Raw genomic sequence first — 23,235 nt, forward strand, 5'->3', positions numbered from 1 at the left:
TCTGATTTACAAAAAGGTTTGAACACCACCGAAAAACCAAGATGTCTGAAACCCTGCCCCCAATTAGTGTAAGTAGTTATTTCTTTCTATTTTACATGCACTCATGAAATGGCAGTACTGCAAATGCAGGTTTTTAAATAAAATTAGATAACCCTATTAATAAAATAAAAACCCAATAATACCTTGTGTGTAAGCTGCATCATCTGCTCCCATGCTGAGTTTCCTGGCCTCGCTTGGTCTTTCCCTCTGCACTAACAGTGGGTCCGAAACATGATGGACCTCGGGTTCAGCAAAGTGATCAGATGGGATGCTGAGCAAATTGGTGGCTTCGAAGGTGGGGGACACCACCCCAGGGGAGACGGCTGGAGGCTTGTTGGGAGAGACCGTGATTTTAAAAGTGTATTTGGTATTGGGCTGAGTTACCACCACCCTGGGCGAGGTGGCGGTGCCACAAGTGCCCATGGAAGCCCGGGATTTGGGCGGGTGATGGTGGATGTAGGCAGGGCCCATGCTCACCTGCCCTGCCATGTTCCGAGAGGCAGCTGTCCCTGGCATTTGTGGATTTGCCGAGATGTAGAGTGTGGGTGGGTTCCGGACACCGGGGTCATCACCCGTGGGGTTTGCATTGGCTGAAATGTAAAACTTGGGCTGTGTGCGGGAGCCGGTGGAAGCCACTTGGGCCTCTTCTGCGGCAGCAGCAGAGGAAGCGGGCGGGCTGGCAGCTATGTAAACGGTGGGTTGGCTGCGACTCAGTGACTGACTGCTGATAGATAAGGGTGTTGTGGAACAGGTGGCAGAGGAGGAGGAAGGGGCAGCAGCGGAGGAGGATGAACGAGGTCCGCAGCCACTTGATCCTACTCCTCCAGGGCGCAGCACTGCAGTGGTGGTGTTGGAGTTACTCCGCTGGGGTGATTCAAGTTTGATTTCGATCTGGTTCTTGCGTGGCCCTGTGGAGATGTTCTGGATATTGTACTGGCTGAAGGAGGAAGAGGAGGAAGGCTGGCTGCCAGGAGCAGCCTGCATGAAAGGGGGCGCTTGGGCAGTAGTGGGTGAGCTGATGGGCATGTAGACGTGCGACGTCTGGTGGCCCTGTGGCTGGTGCGTTGAGGTATGTGTAGAGCTGTAATGGGACGGGAGAGTACAGGGGCCAGGCAACTGGGAAGGATGGGTGATCTGATAGATCTGCTGCTGCTGTTGCTGCTGTGAGCTGGGACCAAATTGTGACCAGCCCGCTTGCTGCTGTTGCTGCAAAGTTTGCCGGGTTGTACCAGATTGAGTGACATAAGGCCTGATATAGATAGAGTTACCCTGGGGACTGTTTAGGGCAGGTGGGGGCCCACCATGTATGTGCAAAGAGGTGGGGGTGTTTCGGCCAGTCTGAATATTGGGGGCCAGCGTGACTGTGATAGGGTTAAACCTAGGTGCCTGTTGAGAACCTGCAGGGTGTCCTTTGCCTCCCAACTGGTAAAGTCCAAGGTGCTGTGGAGCATGTGGGTTTCGCGTTGTGTCCATAACTCCAAAGACGTTTAAGCTGGAAGCCCCTTGCACAGGAGCTGACTGGGGTTCTTGCTGAAAAAATTCGCTGTTTGGCTTTTCAGCCTGGAGGGGCCCGTCACTGAGGCTGTGGGACAGAGTCCTGCTGCCATTCATTCTAACTCCTTCCCAGCCAGGGGGGTGATACACATTCTGTGACTGCAAGCCAAGGTTCAGCTGGGTCATGTGATTTCGAAGTCCGGAAATGCTGGAATCGTCAGAAAAGTTTAGATCTCCTTCTCCATAAAGATACTTGGTGCTCTCATGGGACAGGAATTCACAACATGCATCCAAATTGTTATTGTTCTAAACAGAAGAATGGAAAAAAGGAAGAAAATTAGCATGGAATGTATTTATTGCAGAAAAATTAATTGGCAATTTGGTCAGCACCTTTTTTCAGGGGGGTGAAGCACACAAAAAACTTACTGCTGACAAATAACCACCTCAATATGGGGGTAGAGATTTAAAAAAAGAAAATACACATATATAGTAGATTTGATTTATTGTATTGTCATGACATTTTCCAACAGCTATACAAAACAGTTTTCAATCAGGAAAAGGTACGATCAAACAAATCCCCATTCAAGGTAACGCTGTATTAAACAATTTTACAGGCTAGAATATATATTTTTTAATGTATAGTAGATAGTAAGCTAAATTATAGATATTGACCCTTTTAGTGCATTAGCATACTTTTATTACTGTTTCTGTTGTCCCCTTATACACATCAGCCTGACACTCCAACTGGGATGCCCAGATTTCCCCTTATGAAAGCTTACCAGTTTTTTGCATGATATTTTTGCAGTTTTACTATGCATTTATTACAGTTTACCCTGGTTTGCCATATTTATTAATAGCATACCTTGCTATGCTTTTACTATGGTAAACGTTTATAAGGGACAATAGATCAGCAACTTGTCAGCCAGTACGAGTACCTGCACTGTCTGACTGTATGACACTCTGCAGGCTATGAATTTATGCTTTTACCAGGTGAGCCAATGGTATAATACTGACTATGTGATGTGACAAAAAAGGCAGGGTGCTCCATCTCAAAATGTGTTTGCCACTAACTATTAGATTTAATTGTTTGATGAGGTATGAACAGCACAGCAAACAGTCACACTAAAGAATTAGAAAAAAAACTATAAAAACTTCAGTGCGCAGTGAAAAAACACCATGAAAAACCCCATTTGTAGGTGAAAAACAGTAGATTAAAATAATTTACAAAAATAAATGGCTTTACAAGTAAGAAAATGCGGTATCCATTGTGAAAACACAACACAAAATAATAAATTAAAATGTAGCATCCAACGTAGCACTATAGCATTAAAATGTTCAGTACAAAAAAAATGCCAGAGTTATAAGCTCTTGCAGTGTCTAAAAAAACGCGAGCGTAACACGAAAGCGTAATCAAAATCAGACTGCGGAGTCTATCATCTGATTTGAATCCGCCGACCTGCACGTCTTTGTCATCCAAGCCTTCATCGTTGATAATGCAAGCAATTGTCTGAATCAATATCGTTGATAATGCAAGCAATTGTCTGAATCAATATCGTTGATAATGCAAGCAATTGTCTGAATCAATAATGCACAGAGACACTTCTAGGCATTTTTTTTTCTATTCACACGAGCCATGATATTTCCCCTTAGGCACTATTTGCAAACTGGGGCACCGACTTGGCAGAATCAAGTAATTGCAATTACAATGTAACTGTAGTTGAACCTTGGCACACCTGTGTATTTGTAATTATACCACATAATGGATCTATTAGTTTAATTACACATTTATTTGTCATCCAATCATTCTTGTACTTTCAATTACTTTTGGTGACCCCATTTGTTTGAAAAAATAAAACATTATATAGTAGGTTTCTATATTTGCCCCTGTGATTATTTTGCTTGGTTATTAGAATAGTTGTTTACTACTTTAGTGTAATTATAATTGTAATTACTATGGCATAACTAACGAATTTAACAAAATAGCACTGTAATTGTAATGGTAATTTCAGCAAACAATTATGCTGTAGCTGTAATTATAATGGCCCCAGGTCTGAATTGTAGTACTCGTTACAATGTACCTGAGATCCCACCAATTGGCATTTCATTAGGTACTGTTGGCATATATTCAACATCAAAATACAGGGATCTTAAAGTAAGGGAGTTAAATATTTAAAAACAAAATTAAAGATAATTGATTATACTTGTGTTACATGCTAAATTGACAAATCAAAACACTCATTAAATTTGACTTTTTAACACAAAATATGTGTTGTCCTTGACCCCCAACTATCTAAGAATATCACAAGATCCAATGGCTTCACACATAGAATCAGCATCAGAAATATGCGTTCACAATTTGTCTTTTATTTCAATACCAATCAACACCAATGTTTAAAACATAGTATATTTTGAAGCTTATTAAAGTAGTAATGCAAAAAAACAAACAAAAACAGGAAATTAAAATATAAATAATAACAATCAACGCTGTCCTTGTTTACCGGAACTTCTGCTCAGTATTGAAATACAGCTTGCATTGTCAATACAATATTAATTGTTTCATTTTCTTATTGTAGTTATCTGAATGTAGAATTCTAGGCTGCAATGAATTATGTTAGAAATTAAATACCAATCCATCATGGTGAAGTCATAAACAAGAAGAGTTAATTCAGTGTTTCTGGGGGTACAGAAAGTACTACACAATAGATCAGGAACTGTTACTGTAACAAAATAATTACTGCACAAAAATCCTCTGGACATGGTTTTGTTCCATCCAGGTACTGAAAATCAATGCATAATTAAAATGTTCACATTTGAGGGGAGGTCAACAGGACAATATGCAGGCAAAACAAAAACACTAAACCAGACAAAACTGTCCCTGTCCAAAAAAACAAAAAGCTTTTTTAAGTTTTAGGGCTGGACTTAACTGCCATCACACAGAAAAAAAATGTAAGTGAAATGTTACCCTCAGTTTGTATGACTGGGGCTTTTAACTTTTTATCATGCAGCGTTTCTTGAACCTTTGTGTCTGGTACCGGTAGTAAATAATAAATAGGCCTGCATTGGAAAGAATTTATTATTTTCTCTATGTGTCTGAAACATGTATGTCCGACACACATTATTATTTACCTACTTATAGTGTATTTATGCACTAAAAATATATTTCAAAGTCAAAACACTTTAATGTACAGTAAGCTTGTCTATTTTTATAACTATTTCTAGTAGGACACTTGTTTATGGTAACCACACTTCCATGTTTGAAATGTTTAAAAAAAGTGCAATATAAATAAAGCAATAGAACTTGTAAACAAAAAAAAAAAAAAAAAGATGATTAAGCTTAAAAACGCTTATTTACAAATGTGTGCCTTTATAAAATGCATGTTTTAGTGTAGCCCGACCTCTCACTGATGCATGTATATGTATATACAAGTCACATTCAATTTGGTTTATCAGTGTTTTGCTAAATTCACTTCTTGCAGAATGTACACTAGAATACATACACTAAGTAAAATATGTATGTGATGTGTTCGGTTTAAAGCTTTAAATCAGTATCTGACAATTATTGATATGGAATATTGAAATCGGCCCAAAAGTTGCTAGTGCAACCCTTTCTGCACACTTGTGACTGAAAGCAAGAGTTACAGTATATCTCTTTAAACTGCAGTAACTTATGGGCTAACCAATTCCAAGCACTGGCAACAGCAGTCTTGAGAGTGGAACACTGCACACTCACCTGCAGTATACAGTGGGATACAACACCCTCAGGTACCTCAGGAAACTTCTGGCACAGGTCATGTAACACCTGGGTATCAATCCGCTGGCTTCCCTGGGCCATTCGTGTTTTGCCTGGTCAGGACTGGTTGCTCGGTTATGCAGTTTTAGGCCTCAGTGGCAGCAGCACTTCTCCCTCATCTCAAGCATCTTCTGTGAAACAAATTTGGTAAAATAAAAGGTTTATATTGTGCAACTGCTGCAACAAATGGTCATGGTCTGATGCTTTACGAACTCAAACAATGTTGAGAGCCTTTCAACAAATGGAGATGACTGCAGTAAATACAGCAATATAGTTATCTTAGCTACTGAACTGTAATCAATAAATACTTACTCAGTGTATACATTAAACTAATTGCAGGGTACCTACTGAATGCAACTAAATCAATGCCCCACCAATAGTACCCTTGGGGGAGAAATGCCTCTTACATACACACATATATAATACTGGAACCTCAAAACTTCAAAAGCCTTTTGTTCAAAATGGGCATGACATCCCTTACTCTTGTAAACCCTGAAATGTATGAGGTGTCAGTCAAGCTCTGCTCTCTAATAAATACTGTAGCAGCAGTCTTATTTTATTTCAAGCTTGAAAGGAAACAGCAGATCTTACAGGAAGAACAGTCTTTTTATCAAGTCTTAACTCAACATGCCATTCTAATCTTGTTGTACAGATAGACATGTTTTCCTGTGGAATGAAAGAAATTCACTGCTGAATCAGTTGCAGTTGAATCGTTGTTAAACAATTAAACAATATATTCAGTCTCAACTGTCTTGAATATTATAACTGATTTTTATAATTACAGCAAAGCAACTTGAAACCTAAATAAATGAATTAAGAATTTACCCCAAGCTAAAAGTGAGACTCATTTTCACACATGACAACAGTTACTTATTATAAGAGCCTCTATTTTTAAACTTCCTTCATAGCAGGATTAAAATAGAAAGTTGATTCTGTCCAAGTTTACATTCTAGATTCACACTGTCATTTCAAATACTATAACAGTGCAACCACTGTACTACTAATCAGACCGTTGTATTCATGGAAAAATAAATGGATACAATGAGCAAAGCTTTTTAATAAAATGTACTGGTACTGTAGAAGAATGTATAAAAAGATTTTTCTGCTATCGCAATATTTAACAAATGATTTGTCACTAGATTTTAAAGGAGACGTTTGAAGTGAAAAGAGTTGTTGGGCATAGTTTCCTCTCCATCAAAACTACCAGATTAAACAGAATGATCTATTATGGACATCTGACAATGCGACAACAGAGAACAGTTCAAGTAGAACTGTGGCCATGCAGGTTTGCTCAGGTGATAATAAAAAAGTATTAAATAAATAAATAAATAAAAAAAATTAATCAATCAATTAACCATATGGGCTGATGAGGTACAGTTCAGACTAGCAATAGTATACTGGTGGAGTTTGCAGTAGTATGCAAAGCATTATAACTACATAAAATGTTACATTGACAGCAGTGCACAACCATGCATTTCATTTCTTTTTTCCCGTAAGGCAAAGAACTACGTTAAGACAAAATGAATATTTGAAAACTATTTACACACTTGAACTTTTCAGCATACACAGCCTTGTTTCCAGGTGACTTCTACATTCTAGGTTGTTGAAGTAGGCACTACTGTACAGTAATGGTTCCCTGAAATAGGAATATTAACCATTACAAAATGGACATTTCCCTTTAACACACCCAAACAGGAAACACTATACCAAAGATTCTCGCTAGAGCAGGGTGGCGCTGCTGAGGCTCCGCCCTGCAACCACAAAACAGCAGAGCGTCCTACAAGCAGATTGTGACCATGAACACAGCCAGTTCATATGCAGTCTGTATTGCGCTTGTTATCCATTTGTATAGATGTTGTTTACACAGAGCCTGTCCCAGTCTCTTAGCTCAGTAAGACAAAAAATTGTTTAGTTCTGTTCACATAATATGTAAATGCCCGCACTTGTCAAAGTGTATGGATCTGGCGCTCCGCGTCAGACTGAAAAGGAGGGGGATGGAAAGCCCCCAATTCCGCAGACTGGTTAACGTGGAAAGCCAAGATTGTTTTCAGCAAAAAATCCAGGTTGGTACGAAGTGAAAAAAATTAGACAAGCTTTGGATATTGAAAATGCTTGCATTTCACTCACCCGCTTAGCGGAGGCGATTGCAAGCAAGAAAGCTGTCCTGAAAGACAAAGTTCAGCCCGGCTGAATGCAGGGGCTCAAACTGAGGTTTTGCCAGTAGATTAAGTACTACATTTAACCTCCAACGAGGAACTAAATCCTTCAACGGTGGCCTAAGCTGCCAGGTCCCTTTTAAAAATTGCCCCTCCAGGAAATGAACTCCTGGGGAGACTGAATCGATTTTTACATAGCACATCGTAATGTATGCCAAATAGACCTTTAGAGTAGAGGGGGGTTCTCATTATCAAAACGATCCTGTAAAAACTGCAGTATAACTGCCATAGGGCATGTCATGGGTTTGAACCCACAAGCCAAACGCCATGTCTGAAACAGACCCTACTTGTAACCATATTGGGAATGAGTAGAGGCTGCCCCTGCGTTTTGCAGGGTGTCAGTCACCTTGTTTGATAACCCCAGTCAGCTCAAACGTAGCCGTTCAGGGGCCAGACCCAGAGGTGTCCCAAGGTGCCCTGCACCTGACTGAGCAGGTTGTGACATTCGGGCAGGCTCCACATGCACTAGATAGAGGCCAAACTGCAAAACTTTAACCAGTACGCTGTTCCCTATAAGCAAACCCTAGGTACGTGTGTGCCGGTTTCTGTGGGGATATGGAAGTAGGCATCTTAGCGGTCTACTCTGTGGACCAATTGCCTGGCCTCACCTCCTTCGGCTCAGAACAGGTTACTCTGCCTGAGGTCGAGGATTAGTCTGAGGCCACCATCCCATACGGGCATGGAGTAGAACCCATCCTCCAATTGGAGGGGGTGTACCATATGAATAGCCCATCTTTGCAACAGAGCTGCTAACTCCTGAGACACCACAGCGGTGCCGTGTGTACGTGACCGATACTGCAGTCATGCCCCGTGAGGGAGGGGGACCGTGCTTGAACTGCAGTAAGTAGCCGGTCTGAACAGTAGTAAACACCTAGATGTCTGTGGTGTACTGATGCCAATACTCGAGATGGCTCCCTCGAAAGACTGTCAATAAGGCCTGCTTGGTACCATATTGTGAGGAGAACACCGGTCGGTAGCCGGCTGGAACCAAAAGGAACGTAGCAAACTTTGTCACCATCACGCGTGCCTGTGGGAAAACTGCTGCCAGAGCTTCTCTATTCCCAGGTCCGTGGATCTCCCTTAGCACAAAGCCATGAGGTGAGGACGCAGATGGGGAAGAGTGCTCAGTAGAACTGCAGGAGAACATTTCTCCAATGTATGCTTGGAGAGTACACACAAACTCGCAGAAATCGGTTTATCAGTGTTTCTTTGCACACTGCTGCAAAGCATCATCTGGACTGTAAATAAGGTCTGCTTAGTACTAAGCAGGCAGGCTGGCTTTGCGTGTATCACAGGGATAAAAATCCTGGCATTATGCAAATAGCAAGCAATGCACAGTACAAATTTACATTTGCTGACTTAGCGTGCTAGACAGTAACTGGACTGTCAATAAAAGATAGGCAGGCTGAGGACTGACAGGTTGGCCTGCCATGTATCACAGAGATAAACCCCGGCATCATGCAAATAGCAAACAATGTGCAGAAGAATGTACAACTGCTGCCTGAGCTTGTTAAGACAGTAACTGGACTGTCAACTAGGCCTGCTTGGTACTAGACAGGCAGGCTGTGTAAACAACAAGTAATGTACAGTAAGACTGTACCAATTTGCTATTGCTGCCTCAGCTTGTTAAAAACAGTAACTGGACTGTCAACAACGCCTGGAAGGCTGGCTGCATGCGTCACACTGATAAAAGCCTTGTATAATGCAAATAGCAAGCAATGTATAGTAAAATTGTACAGTTCTCCTCAGCTCCTCAGACAGTACAGTATGAACATTAGTGTACAATGGGGGTTACACCTCCCCTACGCCCCATTGTTCAAGAAGCAATGCTGCTGTGGAACAGGCAAGAGCTGCAGCTCTTGTATGCAGTATTTACCTTAACTGGGCTGGCGCTGTATACAGTACTTGTAACCAAAACCTAACACCACAAGCAGCAATGGAACTGTACAGTATGTTACAGCTGGTACTGGGTGACAGCACATTCCTACATTTCTATTGGAGACTCCACCTGCAAGATTTAAAACAAGATTACAATCAGGATGGAGGTTTGTTAACGGGATATAAAGCTGTATTACAGTTAAGATACACATGATTTAAAACAGAATTTTGGTGAAATGTCCAAAAATGCCTACACACACAAAAATCCCAGGAAAGAATTTCATTGTGGAAGACAGCAAAGGAAAGAAGGTACAGCTTAAGTGTGCAAGTACTGTCGAGCATTCTGGAAAGTAACCAAAAACACTAATTCCTTACAGTATATAAAAAACAAAACGACTTATGTAAAACTCAAAAATAGCTAAAAATACAATTAATAAAACCCGAAAAACAAAAGCTCGAATTATAACAAATGATAAGTGTAATTCAAAATCTCAATGCTTGCTGGATAGCGTTCTACATCCTGAACACACTATATGATGACAATAAGAAACACAAAAACCTTATGTTTCACCTCCCCCATCCTCCCCAAAGGTAAGCAACATTCTTCTTGTCTGATACAGCATGTTCTTAGAGCTAGAATAACTATATTTTTATAAATATATGTATAAACTATTTTAAAAAAGCAAAACATTAATAGGACAAAAACAGGACTGTGTTACATTGCTTCTACAGTAACTGTCTTACAGTCCAAAGAATGTTAAACAAATAAAACAACTAATTGGCACAGGCAGTCAACCCTCTAAAGGCTGTTGGCAGGTTCCCCAGATATCTAACACAACCTTACACACCATCCTTAAGCAGAGAAGTATACAGCGGCTGTTCTGCCCAGGCTGCAATACAAAACATCACTGATAGTTAAACAATGGCTGATCTTCCAGGGGAAAAAAAAAAAAAAAGAGAGAGAGAGAGAGAGAGAGACCTGCAGAGGTCACCAAATGGAACAGTAACAACAGTATCCAGTAACCTTGTGTTAGTCTCAAAAACACCTTATTTCAGCAGAATATTGGTATTTCAGAACATTTTCAGATCCTCAAAGCATCAAGGTGGGGCGAGTCTACCACAAACCATGTCATTACATATCTTTTGGGAATCTTACCATACACCCCTGCTGCATAGTGCCTGAAAATATAGTACATATATTTTGAAAACTAATTACAACTGGGATACTTGCCATTAAAGGACACTTGCTTTTGTTTCTTATATTTGGTTGCCCAAGAAACAGATGGTCAGAACTAGTTGTGAGTTACACGTACTTTGGGATAAAGCCTCTGGAATCCAAAAGAGTTGTGTGTCACATCCAAGTGAAAAAAGGTAGACAACACAGAAGCAGCAGCCGCTGTTCACACCAACCTAACCATCAGGGTACAGTACAGTACAGTACAGAGCAACAGAGGAATTTAATGCAATTGATCAATAATTGAAATTCTACAGGCCTATATTTACATTTATGCAAGTCTGCAGTTCAAATATAATTGACAGGACAATAAAAGTATATTAAAACAGGAAGTCAAGGCGACAGTTATAAATAAAATAAAAAAAATTCTAAAACTGCAAAAGGTGAAACAGAGAACACCACTTGGTACATTAAAGCCCTCTCCACTTTTGCATTTTTATACTGATATTGTTGCAGAACAGTACTGCAACATCTGTTCAAACTGGAGTTGATACCTGCATCATACCAATATAACTGCATCGATACGAAACCCAGTCAAGAGCAAGTTTTGTAATACTACAGTTGAGACTCGGAACAGAAAGTGTGGACAGGCGGATTGCAAAGACAACATAATGGATGAGTCATGCGCACACTTACCCCAAGGATAGATTACCGCCTACTACTATATTTGCACCAGCTACTTTATTAAAAAATATTACGATTATTTTCGGGTATCATCATTCAGTCCATTTATCGTATTATTGTACTGTAAGGTGACATATAGTTCATAATTGCATTTTTCATAAGTTCATAAAACCATTGCACTGACAAAATGTACCCAGGTGCTTGTGAGAGATACTGTGGGTTCATGTATAGAGGCTGTATGTCTTTAAGAAGAAATGCGTGATGGGATATCAGCTTAACACTTGTCAGATGACATACAAATGCTTAAGTGCAGAGGTGGTGGATTTTTACACTCTGGTTTCATGCAACAGTTATGGTGGTGACCAAACGTGTGTGAGTACTGTTGAGGAAAAAAAAAAAAGTTATAAAGAACAGTTGCATTAAAAAAAGTAGAACAGTGAAAAACAAAAATAGATGTGCATTAACAAAATGCTTTCCTCAGTCAAATGGTAGTGTCTAAATAAGCACAGTAAATTTACCATAAAAAACAGTAATGAAAAAGAAAATGTAGAAAACGAGCAACCAGATATAGTCAACAAAAGACAACACATTATTCAAATTATTTATTGCATTACATATTTAAGGTAAGGCAAGTTTAGTTTTCCGTTAAGTGGTGCTGAAAAGTGAATTAGGACAGAAAGTGTTATCATATCAGTATATTTTAGTGCTGTTAGGAACACAGGATTTTCAAGTTTGGATATTTGCTCATAATTAAAATATTCGTTTGGATATTTGTTCGTTTTCAAAAAGTAATAAAAGCCATTATATTGATCAGAACGCAGGCAGAGACAGCATAGCAGCAAGGGGCAGGGGACGTGGCCCGTGTGTGTCCTTTTATTTTACAGCAAGATGTACAATGTTTAACACGTCAAAATAGAAAAATATCCCAGGAGTAAAGAATACGCTGTGCCGGCCTTACTTTACTACAAAACAAAGGACGCCCAATAACACTTCAAGTTAACCGTTGTTTTGTTTATTCCCGAAATAAATTCAGCTGACACCACTTTTTTTTTTTTCATTCCTTGCCATTGCCATTTTTTCAGACATGTTTCCATAAAGTAACAACACAAGGTTTACTTGTGCTTTTTGTAATTGAACAAGCAAATGAAAACTGAAATTTAACTTTAAAATACAAATAAACAATTGTAAAAATGATGTATTGCTTTTCGTTTATTGCATTCCACATAACAGAAAGTCGCAACAGAAAACATATAACACATACATCCAAAATAACTACACAGCATTTCCGCAAGTTGGATACTTCTGAATGACATGCTTGCCTTTCTGTCCCATGAGATTCGGACTTGCTCTAAAGCAGCACAACGTGTTTTTGATCCAGGAGGCCTTCCATAGAGATCACTACGCGTGCGCGCATAATCTGGTTTGTTTACTTTCAGCTGTACAAAACTTTAAAATAGAGTCTCAAGAGCTGCTGTATTGATCCTGTGGTGGTGTTTTTTAAATTTAATTTATTTTTTATATATTAATCTCACATATCACACAGAGCTCAACTTCACAGTCGCGCAACTTCTGGTGAGTTGGTAAATAGGTGCAAGGTATTTGTCATTTTTAGCGAATATGAACATCAGATTTTCCGATCTGAATACATATCAAAAGATACTCATTTCAATATTCAGATATTTGTCCAATCACTAGTATATTCTAAACCGCAATAAATTTTACCAGTATCTTTCAGATACAACTGTGAACAGGGTAAAAGTCCAGAAGCATATGAAGAAGCTGGTACTCTTGCATTTCTTTAGAAGATTCTTGCTGTAGCTTGTTCCTTGTTTCTGCTCCTCCCCAGATAATTTGTGCAGAATTTCTTTGGGCTATAAAATACAAAGTTCACCTTATCAGTCTTCTATGTGACTGCCTGCTACTGTATATTCCATCCAAGAAGCCTGCATGTCATTAGGTCTTCCGATTCTTAAAACGGATGTACTGTATGTGATTTTTACATGAAATAGGCCAAGTGAAAACTATAGAATTAATTTATTCAGAGCTCAGAGATCTTTTGTTAGCCTATGTGTTATTATAGTACTGTGAAAAAGTCTAAATAGATTATAATCCAAAACAATACGGCTTGATGATGAGAAAAAAAAGAAAGAAGAAAAACTGCTTAGCATAGGTGCATTTAAACAGGTCAATAGTTCATTCTATAGCTGGGGGGTGACTCAACCAAGCATGTTGACCAAAACAATTCTGGTTAGGCAGGCTACAGTTAACCCTTTGATCCTGAATGCTGTTCCTGAACAGCAGTATTATTTCACATTACAAAAATCTACCCAATTACTGTACTAGAGGTTGGCAAAGGAGTAGGACCTGGTATCTATTCTGAAAAGTTGATACTTGTATAATTTCAAGATCATATTAAAAAGACTACTGTATCAAAAGGATGCATACGATCCAAAATAATACAATCACGCTCCAGTTTTAATAAACAGTGGGATACAGCGGTATAAGTCACGATGGGTTTACCGTACTTACTTACTGCCTGCCGCCCCACCCCACCACTGCTGGGAGTGTGCCAACTTTGCTGCTTTGGGTTATTAACACTTAAGAGGAAAAAAGTTTTTATTGAGAACAAAACTGAAAGATCATAATTGGATAAGTCTCCACCCTCTGAGTTAATACTTGGTGGAAGCACCTTTGGCAGCAATTACAGCTATGAGTCTGTTGGTACAGGTCTCTACCAACTTTGCACACCTAGATTTGGCAATATTTAACCATTCTTCTTTACAAAACCGTTCAAGCTCTGTCAAGTTCCTTGGGGAGCATTGATGGACAGCAATCTTCAAGTCATGCCACAATTTTTAGATTGGATTTAGGTCAGGGCTCTGACTGGGCCACTCAAGGACATTTACCTTTTTGTTCCTTAGCCACTCCAGTGTAGCTTTGGCTGTGTGCTTTGGGTCATTGTCATGCTGAAGGTGAACTTCTGTTCCAGTTTCAGCTTTCTTGCAGAGGGCAGCAGGTTTTCCTCAAGGACTTCTCTGTACTTTGCTCCATTCATTTTCCCCTCTATCCTGACAAGTGCCCCAGTCCCTGCCGATGAGAAACATCCCTATAACATAATGCTGCCACCACCATGCTTCACAGTAGGGATGGTATTCTTTGGGTGATGTGCTGTGTTGGGTTTGTGCCAAACATAAAGCTTTGCATTTAGGCCAAAAAGTTTAATTTTACTTTTGTCAGACCAAAAAACTTTTTGCCACATGGCTGAGTGTTTTTTTGCATATTTCAAACATGATTCAAGGTGGGCTTTCTTGAGTACTGGCTTCCTTCTTGTCACCCTACCATACAGGCCAGATTTCTGGAGTGCTTGGGATATTGTTGTCACATGCACACTTTGACCAATCTTGGCCATAAAAGCCTGTAATTCTTGCAAAGTTGCCATTGGCCTCTTGGTAGCCTCTCTGATCAGTCTCCTCCTTGCTCGGTCATCCAGTTTGGAGGGACGACCTGATCTAGGCAGTGTCTTGGTGGTGCAATACACCTTCCACTTCTTAATAATCATCTTGACCGTGCTCCAAGGGATATTCAAGGCCTTCTAACGATACCGCCCCTTTCAGTCGTAGGTGGCTTTTACGGTGCGTTGGCGCCCCAAAAATGAAAGGGGCTGATGAACTTTCATATGTTCTTAGAGATGGTTGTAGTGTTTCAATACAGTAGGTTGGTGTCTTCAAATATCTCTGTGGGGTTTTCCTGCACTGAAAGTTGCAGATATGCAGCAGCAAATTGGAAAATGCGCAATTCCCGCAATCCTGCGCTGAAATTCAAACCCTGGACATTGTAGGACAGTTTACAAAACTCACGACAGTCACAGTAGAAAGATTAAAAAGCAAAACAATATCAAAAGTCCACTACTTAAACAATAAGAGCCAAAATATACAAGGTTAAATCACAAATCATGACACTACTAAGTTTTACAAAAACTAATTAAAAAAACAAAAACAAAAAAACAAACAACAAAAAAAAACTCAACACTTTAAAATGTACCAAACTATAATAATGGAATCTGGTTTTGCATCCTGGACAACAGCCGACTCTATTCCTACTGCCCAGCATTATCAAAACCACTAAGACTAGAATGCTGCACTGCAAACTCCATCAGTATACTGTAATTCCTCACAGTCCACCCAACAGTACGTACAGTAGAGAGTATACAAAAAAGTTTGGATTGAAATTGGCCACCATACATTAAAAACAAACCCTACCCTACACTGAATTTTCAAATAAGTTTAGCTTAAATTACTTCCTTAAGGTGAGGGATAAAACCTTCAAAACAATAAAACAAAACAAACAAAAAAAAAAAAAAACACATTAGTGCTTAGGTTCATAGAAATCATTTAGTTTATTGTCCCTTTATTAAATATCCACTCACTTCGTGTCTACTCCTCATCAATTTAAAATCTTAAAGGAAATGATTAGTGTGTACTTACATAATTGTTACATACTGTACTTACAAGAAACAAAAAAAGAAAAAACACACGCCATACTGACTATATTCTAGTATTCTATAGAAGTAACAAATAATGTCCTTACAGTAGCAAGTGTATTTGGAAATGTTGGGAAAACTGTTAATGTGGCTTGAGAGTACATAGAAATTGGATGTCATCCTGCCTGTTAGACTGGCATTGACAGGTGGAATATTGAAGGTACAAGCTACCACCAGACAAATCCCCTAGCAAGCAAAATGCCATTGAGGATTATTTAAAACAAAAAAAAAGTGCTTTTTGTTTGTTTACCTTTGTACCTTTTAATCTGTTGGAGAAAGAAAAAAAAAGTTTCCATGAATGAACAACAAATATGCTGACAGCACCAAACAAAACTGAGCTTTATCATAACTGTGAAATAATGGGATACATTAATTGTATTCTAAATATGCACCCTTTCATGTCTCACGTGATGTTAAAACACACAACATATACATACCCTTTTCTTAAAGGGTAGGTTACGGAATAAAATAAGGACTTAGCATGCATTTCGCAGACCTGTTGAAACACAAAAATAAACCCAAGTAGATAATATTTCAGAGCAGTACAAAAGCCTAAAAATAGTGATACTTGCTTCCTTACTAAAACAAAGTGCTGCCATTTGTTAAAGGCAAGCATGCAACATCCCCCCAGCTACCGACATTTTGTCTGTGTAGTGAAGACTTGCCCATACATTGAGACTGCACATTCTGCATCCACTGAATTTGTGTAAACTGTAAGGCAGATGCGAAAATCGATTAGAAACAGTCCCAAAACTTGGTTATCCCCTGGCATTCTTTAATAAAGGCCATATATGCAGCATGTTCACTGTGTTGTTCGTCCCATCCAGCAATTTATTTTTAGTACAGTCAAAAGAAAGAAAACATGCCTAATTCGGGTCTAAAATTGTAACTCGTTTAAAAAGTAAGCAGCCGATTGTTTGAAGCGATGTGGCTGTGCTAGATCCTACCTGTAGTACTGATTTAACTTGGTTACAACCAATACTTTTTGTCTGCACTGACTAAGTTTGTTTTCTGAAAGCTCTTATTTGTTTTACGTTTTGTCTGGCAGCATCTGTAGTATTCTTTCATTTAATGTGCGAATAAGAAGCTAAATAGCGATCGATCGTATTTTCTCCAAAGTCACATAATAACATGTGAAAAACAATTTACCTCCATCTGCATGTAGTTTCTTTGGGAAATCTCTTAACACAATCCTTAGCCGAAATATACTTAGCTTTTTTGCTTTGTTGTCCATTTTTTATATTTTACCTCCAATACTGAAAACTAGTAGATTTTAGCAACCTAAATCGAAATAACAATGTAACACTGACTTGTACAGGTCACAGAAAAGCCAGTACACATACACTGATGTGAACAGTAAATAAGAAAGTTTACAGCTTTGGAGTACGTATTATTATTATTATTTTTTTTTTTATCTTATTTGTTTTTTTTTTGCCCAAGTGCAATGCACATAGGATGGCGAATTAATTAAAAAAAAAAAAATTCTACAGAATTAAGATACGCAGTTTTCGACAACTTGCAGTGTAACTCCTCCTCCTCCTCCTCCATACTAGTCCAGTATGCATTGCCCCCTAAAGAGGTGAATTTCGCGGTGACCTCTCAATTTCCGCCAAATCACAAATTAGGTAGACCCCTAAATATGTCTGTCTGAAATGATCATTGTAGTCAACTGAAACAGTTAACATTTTGAGTGCAGTGATCGAGCCCCCATGTGAAGAGTTTCATCAGTAAACAGTGGTATTAAAAAAGGCGTCCTCTCAGTTGTACTTTATTGTCCGTTCCATTACTGAGTTATAATAGAATGGCTGGCCTACACAGAAAACAAAGGGAGCAGTTGCAGCTGCACTACCTTTTTACAAATTTGTTGTATTAATCAATTTTTTTTTTTTTTTTTTAAAGTATTAAAACAGGGCTGCTTGCATCAATTTAAAAAGCAAAAAAACAAAATAAATTAAACAGTACACCATCTAATAACCAGTAAACAGAACATCTTAGTGTTGCATACGGTGCAGTAGAATTGCATTAAAAGTCCAGCTGTACAAATACATTAATTGTTTTGTTAATCAGAACCATACTTTACAAGTGTACAACTGTGTTGCACTGATGTAGAACAAGTTACAGTGTGTATTCAAGTAATTAAAAGTACTCAATTCAAACTTGAAAGGTTTACTCGGCTTTCTAACCAATAGGTGTTTGCTACAGACGGGTTTACTCTGAATGTTGGCAAATCAATGGCTCGGGAGGGGAGAATAAGGACATTCATACAGATGAGCAGCTATTGTGTTTAACAGCTATTTTTATTTTCTCCATGTACATGCGTCTGGCCGAGAGAGGTCAGTCAAGAGTCTGAAAGCTTGCGTTTAACGTTCAAAACTAAAACGTTTAATTAGAACAGTGGTTTTGTGTTTCTACCAAGCAGCATGACCTGAATGCCATAGATCCTAAAAAAAATAAATAGGGTTTTTAACAGTCAAGTTTGTGGGAGCCATAACCGTGGCTGTAGTAATCCCATTGTGGCACTGATACAGTAGTTTAATATTAGACACACTGGTGCATACATCGCAACTGTGTATTAGTCACTCCCCCCTCTTTTAAGGACCCTGCAAAAATGCCTAGAAAATCGACATACAATAAAACATATACAACGGTTCTTACAGTACATTTACATTAGGTTTTCCTTAAGGCTGCAAATCTACGTTTGGATTACCATTTAAACTACCAAACACTCCTTCAATGAAAACGTATACTTAAATGTTTACAGTCATCTTTATATTTAATTTGTGTATTTATTTTAAATTGAATATGATATCTACGTACAGCATATAAATTAAGTCGTGTGCAATGCATTTCCTGTAGATACTACAAATGCTGAAACTTAAAAGATCCTTATAAAACAAGCCATTTTTCAGTTACATTTTAACTAAGATTTTTATTTTTGCTTACCGTTTAAACTCTTAGGTCCATATTTTCAAAGCATTTCCTCCATTCTTTAATTATCTTCTATTTTCTGAAAGGAAAAGAAAAATCATGTTAAATGTTATAAAATGAAAAAAAAAACACAGTGCGAGTGCTTAAGAAATACGTATCTTAGTTGTTTTGTTCTAGTTTTGCATTTAAAAAAAAAAAAAAAAAAGCAGTTAAAGACTGGAGGAAATGCTTTGAAAATATGTCCATTACAGCCTTAGTGTTCCTCCGATCCCTATTCAAGTGCCAATGCAGGTTTACTGTACTGTACTTTGAAGACCTGGCTAGACAATGATGCTGACTGACATGACATTTTGATTATCTCCTCATTTACCTTAAAAGGGAATATCAGATGCTTATATCATTTTATGCGATGCATATCTTTGTGTATTAGTACAGCATAAACTGTACTCTCGTCACCAAAAAGGCACAACCAATAGAAATGAAAGCTTACATAACCACAATTTCTGGATTGAGGAAATCAAACAAGCAGGCAACCAACATACCAAATTAGTAGTGACTGGCAAGTTCATGGTTTTGATTGTTTCGTGTTTAAAAAAAAAAATTCCGTTTTTTTTTTTTTTTGCAGCAGCAGCAGATTACCCAGAAATAGTAAAGATGACAAGTTATTAATTGAAGTACACTGCCCTTAAGTGGTTTACTAATCATGTGTAATCCACTGCAAATATGCAAGGCAATGATTTATTTGCAGGGATTCCTAATAACTTGGTAGTTAATCAATTAAAACCACACATTTGTCATCCATGCTATCCCACCATGATGCACAGAGAAGTATACTGTGAATTTAGCCAAGTCATCTACTGCTGTCTATAAACAGTACCAGTCATAAGTCAGCCCACCACCAGAAAGTCTGCCTTGAAATTCTCCAAATAACCTTCCAGAAGTCTTCCTTGGGCGCCTTGACTTTTAAAGATTGTTTCCAGTAATGGTGCAAAGTCTATTGCACTGCACCCCTAGTAGTTCTGCAATTTTCTTTTGACTATACCTTATTTGATAAAATATTTGATTTGAACTATTATTTCAGTTTTTGTTTTAGTGGTCAATTGTAAATCAGCAGAGAAATGGCTGTAACCCCAATTTCTGCCAGATTTCCAACAAATATGTTTACAACAAAGGGGAAATAACTTTACAAGCAGCAATGAAACTCATTAGAACTGTACTAGGGTGCCGCAGTGTTCTCACCTACCAGCTTCCAATGGCTTCCTCCATAATGCTTTAGTAACTGAAGAATATGCAGCTAATAAGTCCTTGTGACAGAGAGTAAATGAATCTGAGTCAACAATCTCCCTCTCGACCTGTGAGAACACTGTACAACGGGAACTGTGGGCCTCGTACTGAATGGTTGGGCAGTTCATTCCAGGGGCAGTCGGAAGCTGGCCATTCAGGAAGGGGGCGGCGTCACGGTACCTGGAGTCATTGCCCTAGTACGGCGAGAGAAGTTTCAGTCATGAACTGGAGGAGACGTGATTGAACTAGCTATCAAAGGGGGCGGGGCTGAGGGTACTTTAGGGGGACGTGATGCTGTAAATCGGTACCTTTTTGCTGTGGTTAATGGGAGAAAACGAGGGGACGGTGAAATTGTGAGTGAAGTGTTTTGTTTAAGTAACTGTGTACATTTGTCTTTGCCAGACGTCTAATACTAATCCAGGAGCCTTCAAGCCTGTAACAAACCCGGACTTCACTGTACCTGTACACAAGCAAGCACCACTGAATCAAGCACCACACCTGCACCTAGACCACACTGTCTGGAGACCTGTCTGTATCTGTGTTGTGTGTCTGTTTTGTATTAGTGTTTCGGAACTGCAATCCCTTGGTTTATACGCTGGCAACACCCATTGTTGGGTAGAGCCAGCACTATTATTTAATAGGTCAAGGAGACCAGTAAAAGAAAAGAAAATAACTTGAACTGTGAACTTTGTGTTTGTTGTTGTCTGGAGAACCTGCATCACCCTTTAACCTATGCACTGCAACCCTCATGTTCACAGTCTTGTATAATATATTATATTTAAATTGTGCCCCAATCCTCTGAAAATGTGCTGAGCTTTCTTCTGCAAAAGGCTGTAAAATATAAAATACATTTGTTTTCTTGTGTGGTGTATATGTTTCAGAACATGGAATCAATTTCGAGACACACCTGTTTATGTGCTTTAAATTTCTTTACAATCCCCTTAAGGGCCCTTCAGAGAAAAAAAAAAAAAAAAAAGAGCCATAGGAATTTGGTCTTTTTAAAAGCACTTCTATTATTTTTATTTTAGTAAATGCAACACATTTTCACAGAAAATCGTTCGTTTACATAGCTACGTACTTGGCTTCCTTCTTGTACTTCTGAATCTAGCAGAACCTGAAGCACCGAAGAGATTAATGCATTTGGAATATTGTTACAGGTACCCAAGGATACTGTGGCTATTGACAAGTGATTGCTTAACATGCTGTCGCAGTCACAAATCGGAGAAAGTGATTCCACATAATTACCTCGGTTTGAAGAGTGCCTTCATCACACCATTTTTTCTGAGTTTGTGAAAATTGACTCGTAAAGAATCAACGAATATGTAAACAAGATGTACTATGTGCAGCTCAAACATATTGTAAAACGCTATGACTGGGAAATATTAGGTTCTTGCTACCATGTGAATGCATTTGTTTTTCAGGTGCTTTTTCTAGATCAAGTTACTTCATAACTGAACTCTTCAGCATTATGTTCAAAAATAGAATCTAGTTGGAGAGACAGATCAGTGTTGTGCTGCCGCTGTCTCTTTATAAAAAAAAAAATTAAAACTGCATTGAATGCAGTCAGTTACAAAAAACTCCAATATATGAGTACTTAGCTTTAAAAAAAAAAAAAAAAAAAAAAAAAAAAAACTAGTGTTGTAACTTTTGAAACAGTAAAATAAATCGAATAATGTATTGATTAATACTTGGATTATTCAATATAAATAAAATATTTACTCAATTGCATAACATGTTGCTTATTTTAAAGTCACAATACTCCTATCATCAGTAATATTGTAATTAAGATTTGACTTCTACCCCTTTTACACTGGCACACCAGACACGTACCATAAAACTATGGCCGAAGCAGACCATGGGCGGGATTATTGACTTTCATTATGATGCTGGTGTATCTTAACTGTTGCATCTGTAACCTTATTGCTTTTGCCTTTATTTTATATGTTTAAAGTTTCTTTTTTTAGTGTATACTGTCGTCAAAGTTGTCTTTTCACAGATTAACAACAGTAAAACTTAAAAGTACTGTTTTGTTTTTTCACATTTTACAGCATTCAGGTTAACCTGTATGTCATCCGTCATCATCCGCCATCTTGAAAATATGATGAATACTGTACTCAATTCATAACATTTTATTAACTTTTTTTAAAATCAGGTACTTGAATACTTTGAATAACTGTTGCAGCACAAGAAGAAAAAAACACACAAAAACCCGATAAGCACCGTTGTAGGTTTATCATCCGACAGGTTTTAAATTAACTCCCACGACCAGGGTTAATACAATCTTCTCTAACAGGATCTTTCTCTCAAACTTTTAGGCAACACTGCCTTTGAAATAAAATACACTACAAAGGGCTGGGTGGTACAGGTCAGTCTCTTTTACTGTACAACAAAGGTATATTTGAACAAAAACCCTGCAATCCATGAGCAAGGATAATCCTGTTAAGAATGCATTTATAGTGGGACAATTTCTCATTTAGTAACATACTATTTTTTTTTTGGCTTAAACATGCATCTCAATATTACAGCCATTAAGTAAAGTCGAATATAAATATCTTTAGTACAGCCATAAATAAACAATTTTTACAGAACAAAAACACAAATACATAGTTTAACTTACAGTCCCGGTGTCTCTTTACATTATATTACATATACAATATTGCTTATACAATGTGGCTTTCTCTCTTTGCAGTTTTCTCCTGTCACTATTTAGAACATCATAAAGTTTACAAACGAGAGGAGCCCTTTCGGCCCATCTTGCTTGTTTGGTTGTTAGTAGCTTACTGAGCCCAGAATCTCATCAAGGAGCTTCTTGAAGGATCCCAGGGTGTAAACTTCAACAACATTACTGGGGAGTTGGTTCCAGGACCTCACAATTCTCTGTGTAAAAAAGTGCCTCCTATTTTCTGTTCTGAATGCCCCTTTTTCTAAACTCCATTTGTGACCCCTGGTCCTTGTTTCTTTTTTCAAGTCGAAAAAGTCCCTTGGGTCGACACTGTCAATACCATTTACAATTCTGAATGCTTGAATCAGGTTGCCACATAGTCTTCTTTGTTCAAGACTGAACAGATTCAATTCTTTTAGCCCGTCTGCATATGACATACCTTTTAAACCCAGAATAATTCTGAACACAATATTTTAGATGAGGTCTTACTAATGCATTGTACAGTTAACATTACTTTCCTTGATTTAAATTCAACACTTTTCACAA

General features: G+C 38.4%; 1 protein-coding gene across 3 annotated transcripts in view; it reads right to left on the reverse strand.

Moving 5' to 3' along the window:
• Window positions 1-18,799, reverse strand: part of LOC121315825 (TGF-beta-activated kinase 1 and MAP3K7-binding protein 2-like) — a 33,513-nt gene extending 14,714 nt beyond the window's left edge. The window contains exons 1-3 of one of the 3 annotated variants that reach the window (XM_041250294.1): window positions 18,759-18,799; window positions 5,264-5,454; window positions 183-1,839 (exon numbers count right to left, since the gene is read on the reverse strand). In XM_041250294.1, coding sequence (XP_041106228.1) covers window positions 183-1,839; window positions 5,264-5,365 — 1,759 coding nt within the window. In that variant the 5' untranslated portion in view covers window positions 5,366-5,454; window positions 18,759-18,799. Of the gene's footprint in view, window positions 1-182; window positions 1,840-5,263; window positions 5,455-16,065; window positions 16,081-18,758 lie in introns of those variants that run through there. The other 2 variants (XM_041250295.1, XM_041250296.1) reach the window with 2 other exon arrangements.
• Window positions 18,800-23,235: the final 4,436 nt, after the last annotated feature.

The sequence above is a fragment of the Polyodon spathula genome, chromosome 5 (genome assembly GCF_017654505.1).
Source record: "Polyodon spathula isolate WHYD16114869_AA chromosome 5, ASM1765450v1, whole genome shotgun sequence".
In the NCBI taxonomy this organism is placed as follows: Eukaryota; Metazoa; Chordata; class Actinopteri; order Acipenseriformes; family Polyodontidae; genus Polyodon; species Polyodon spathula.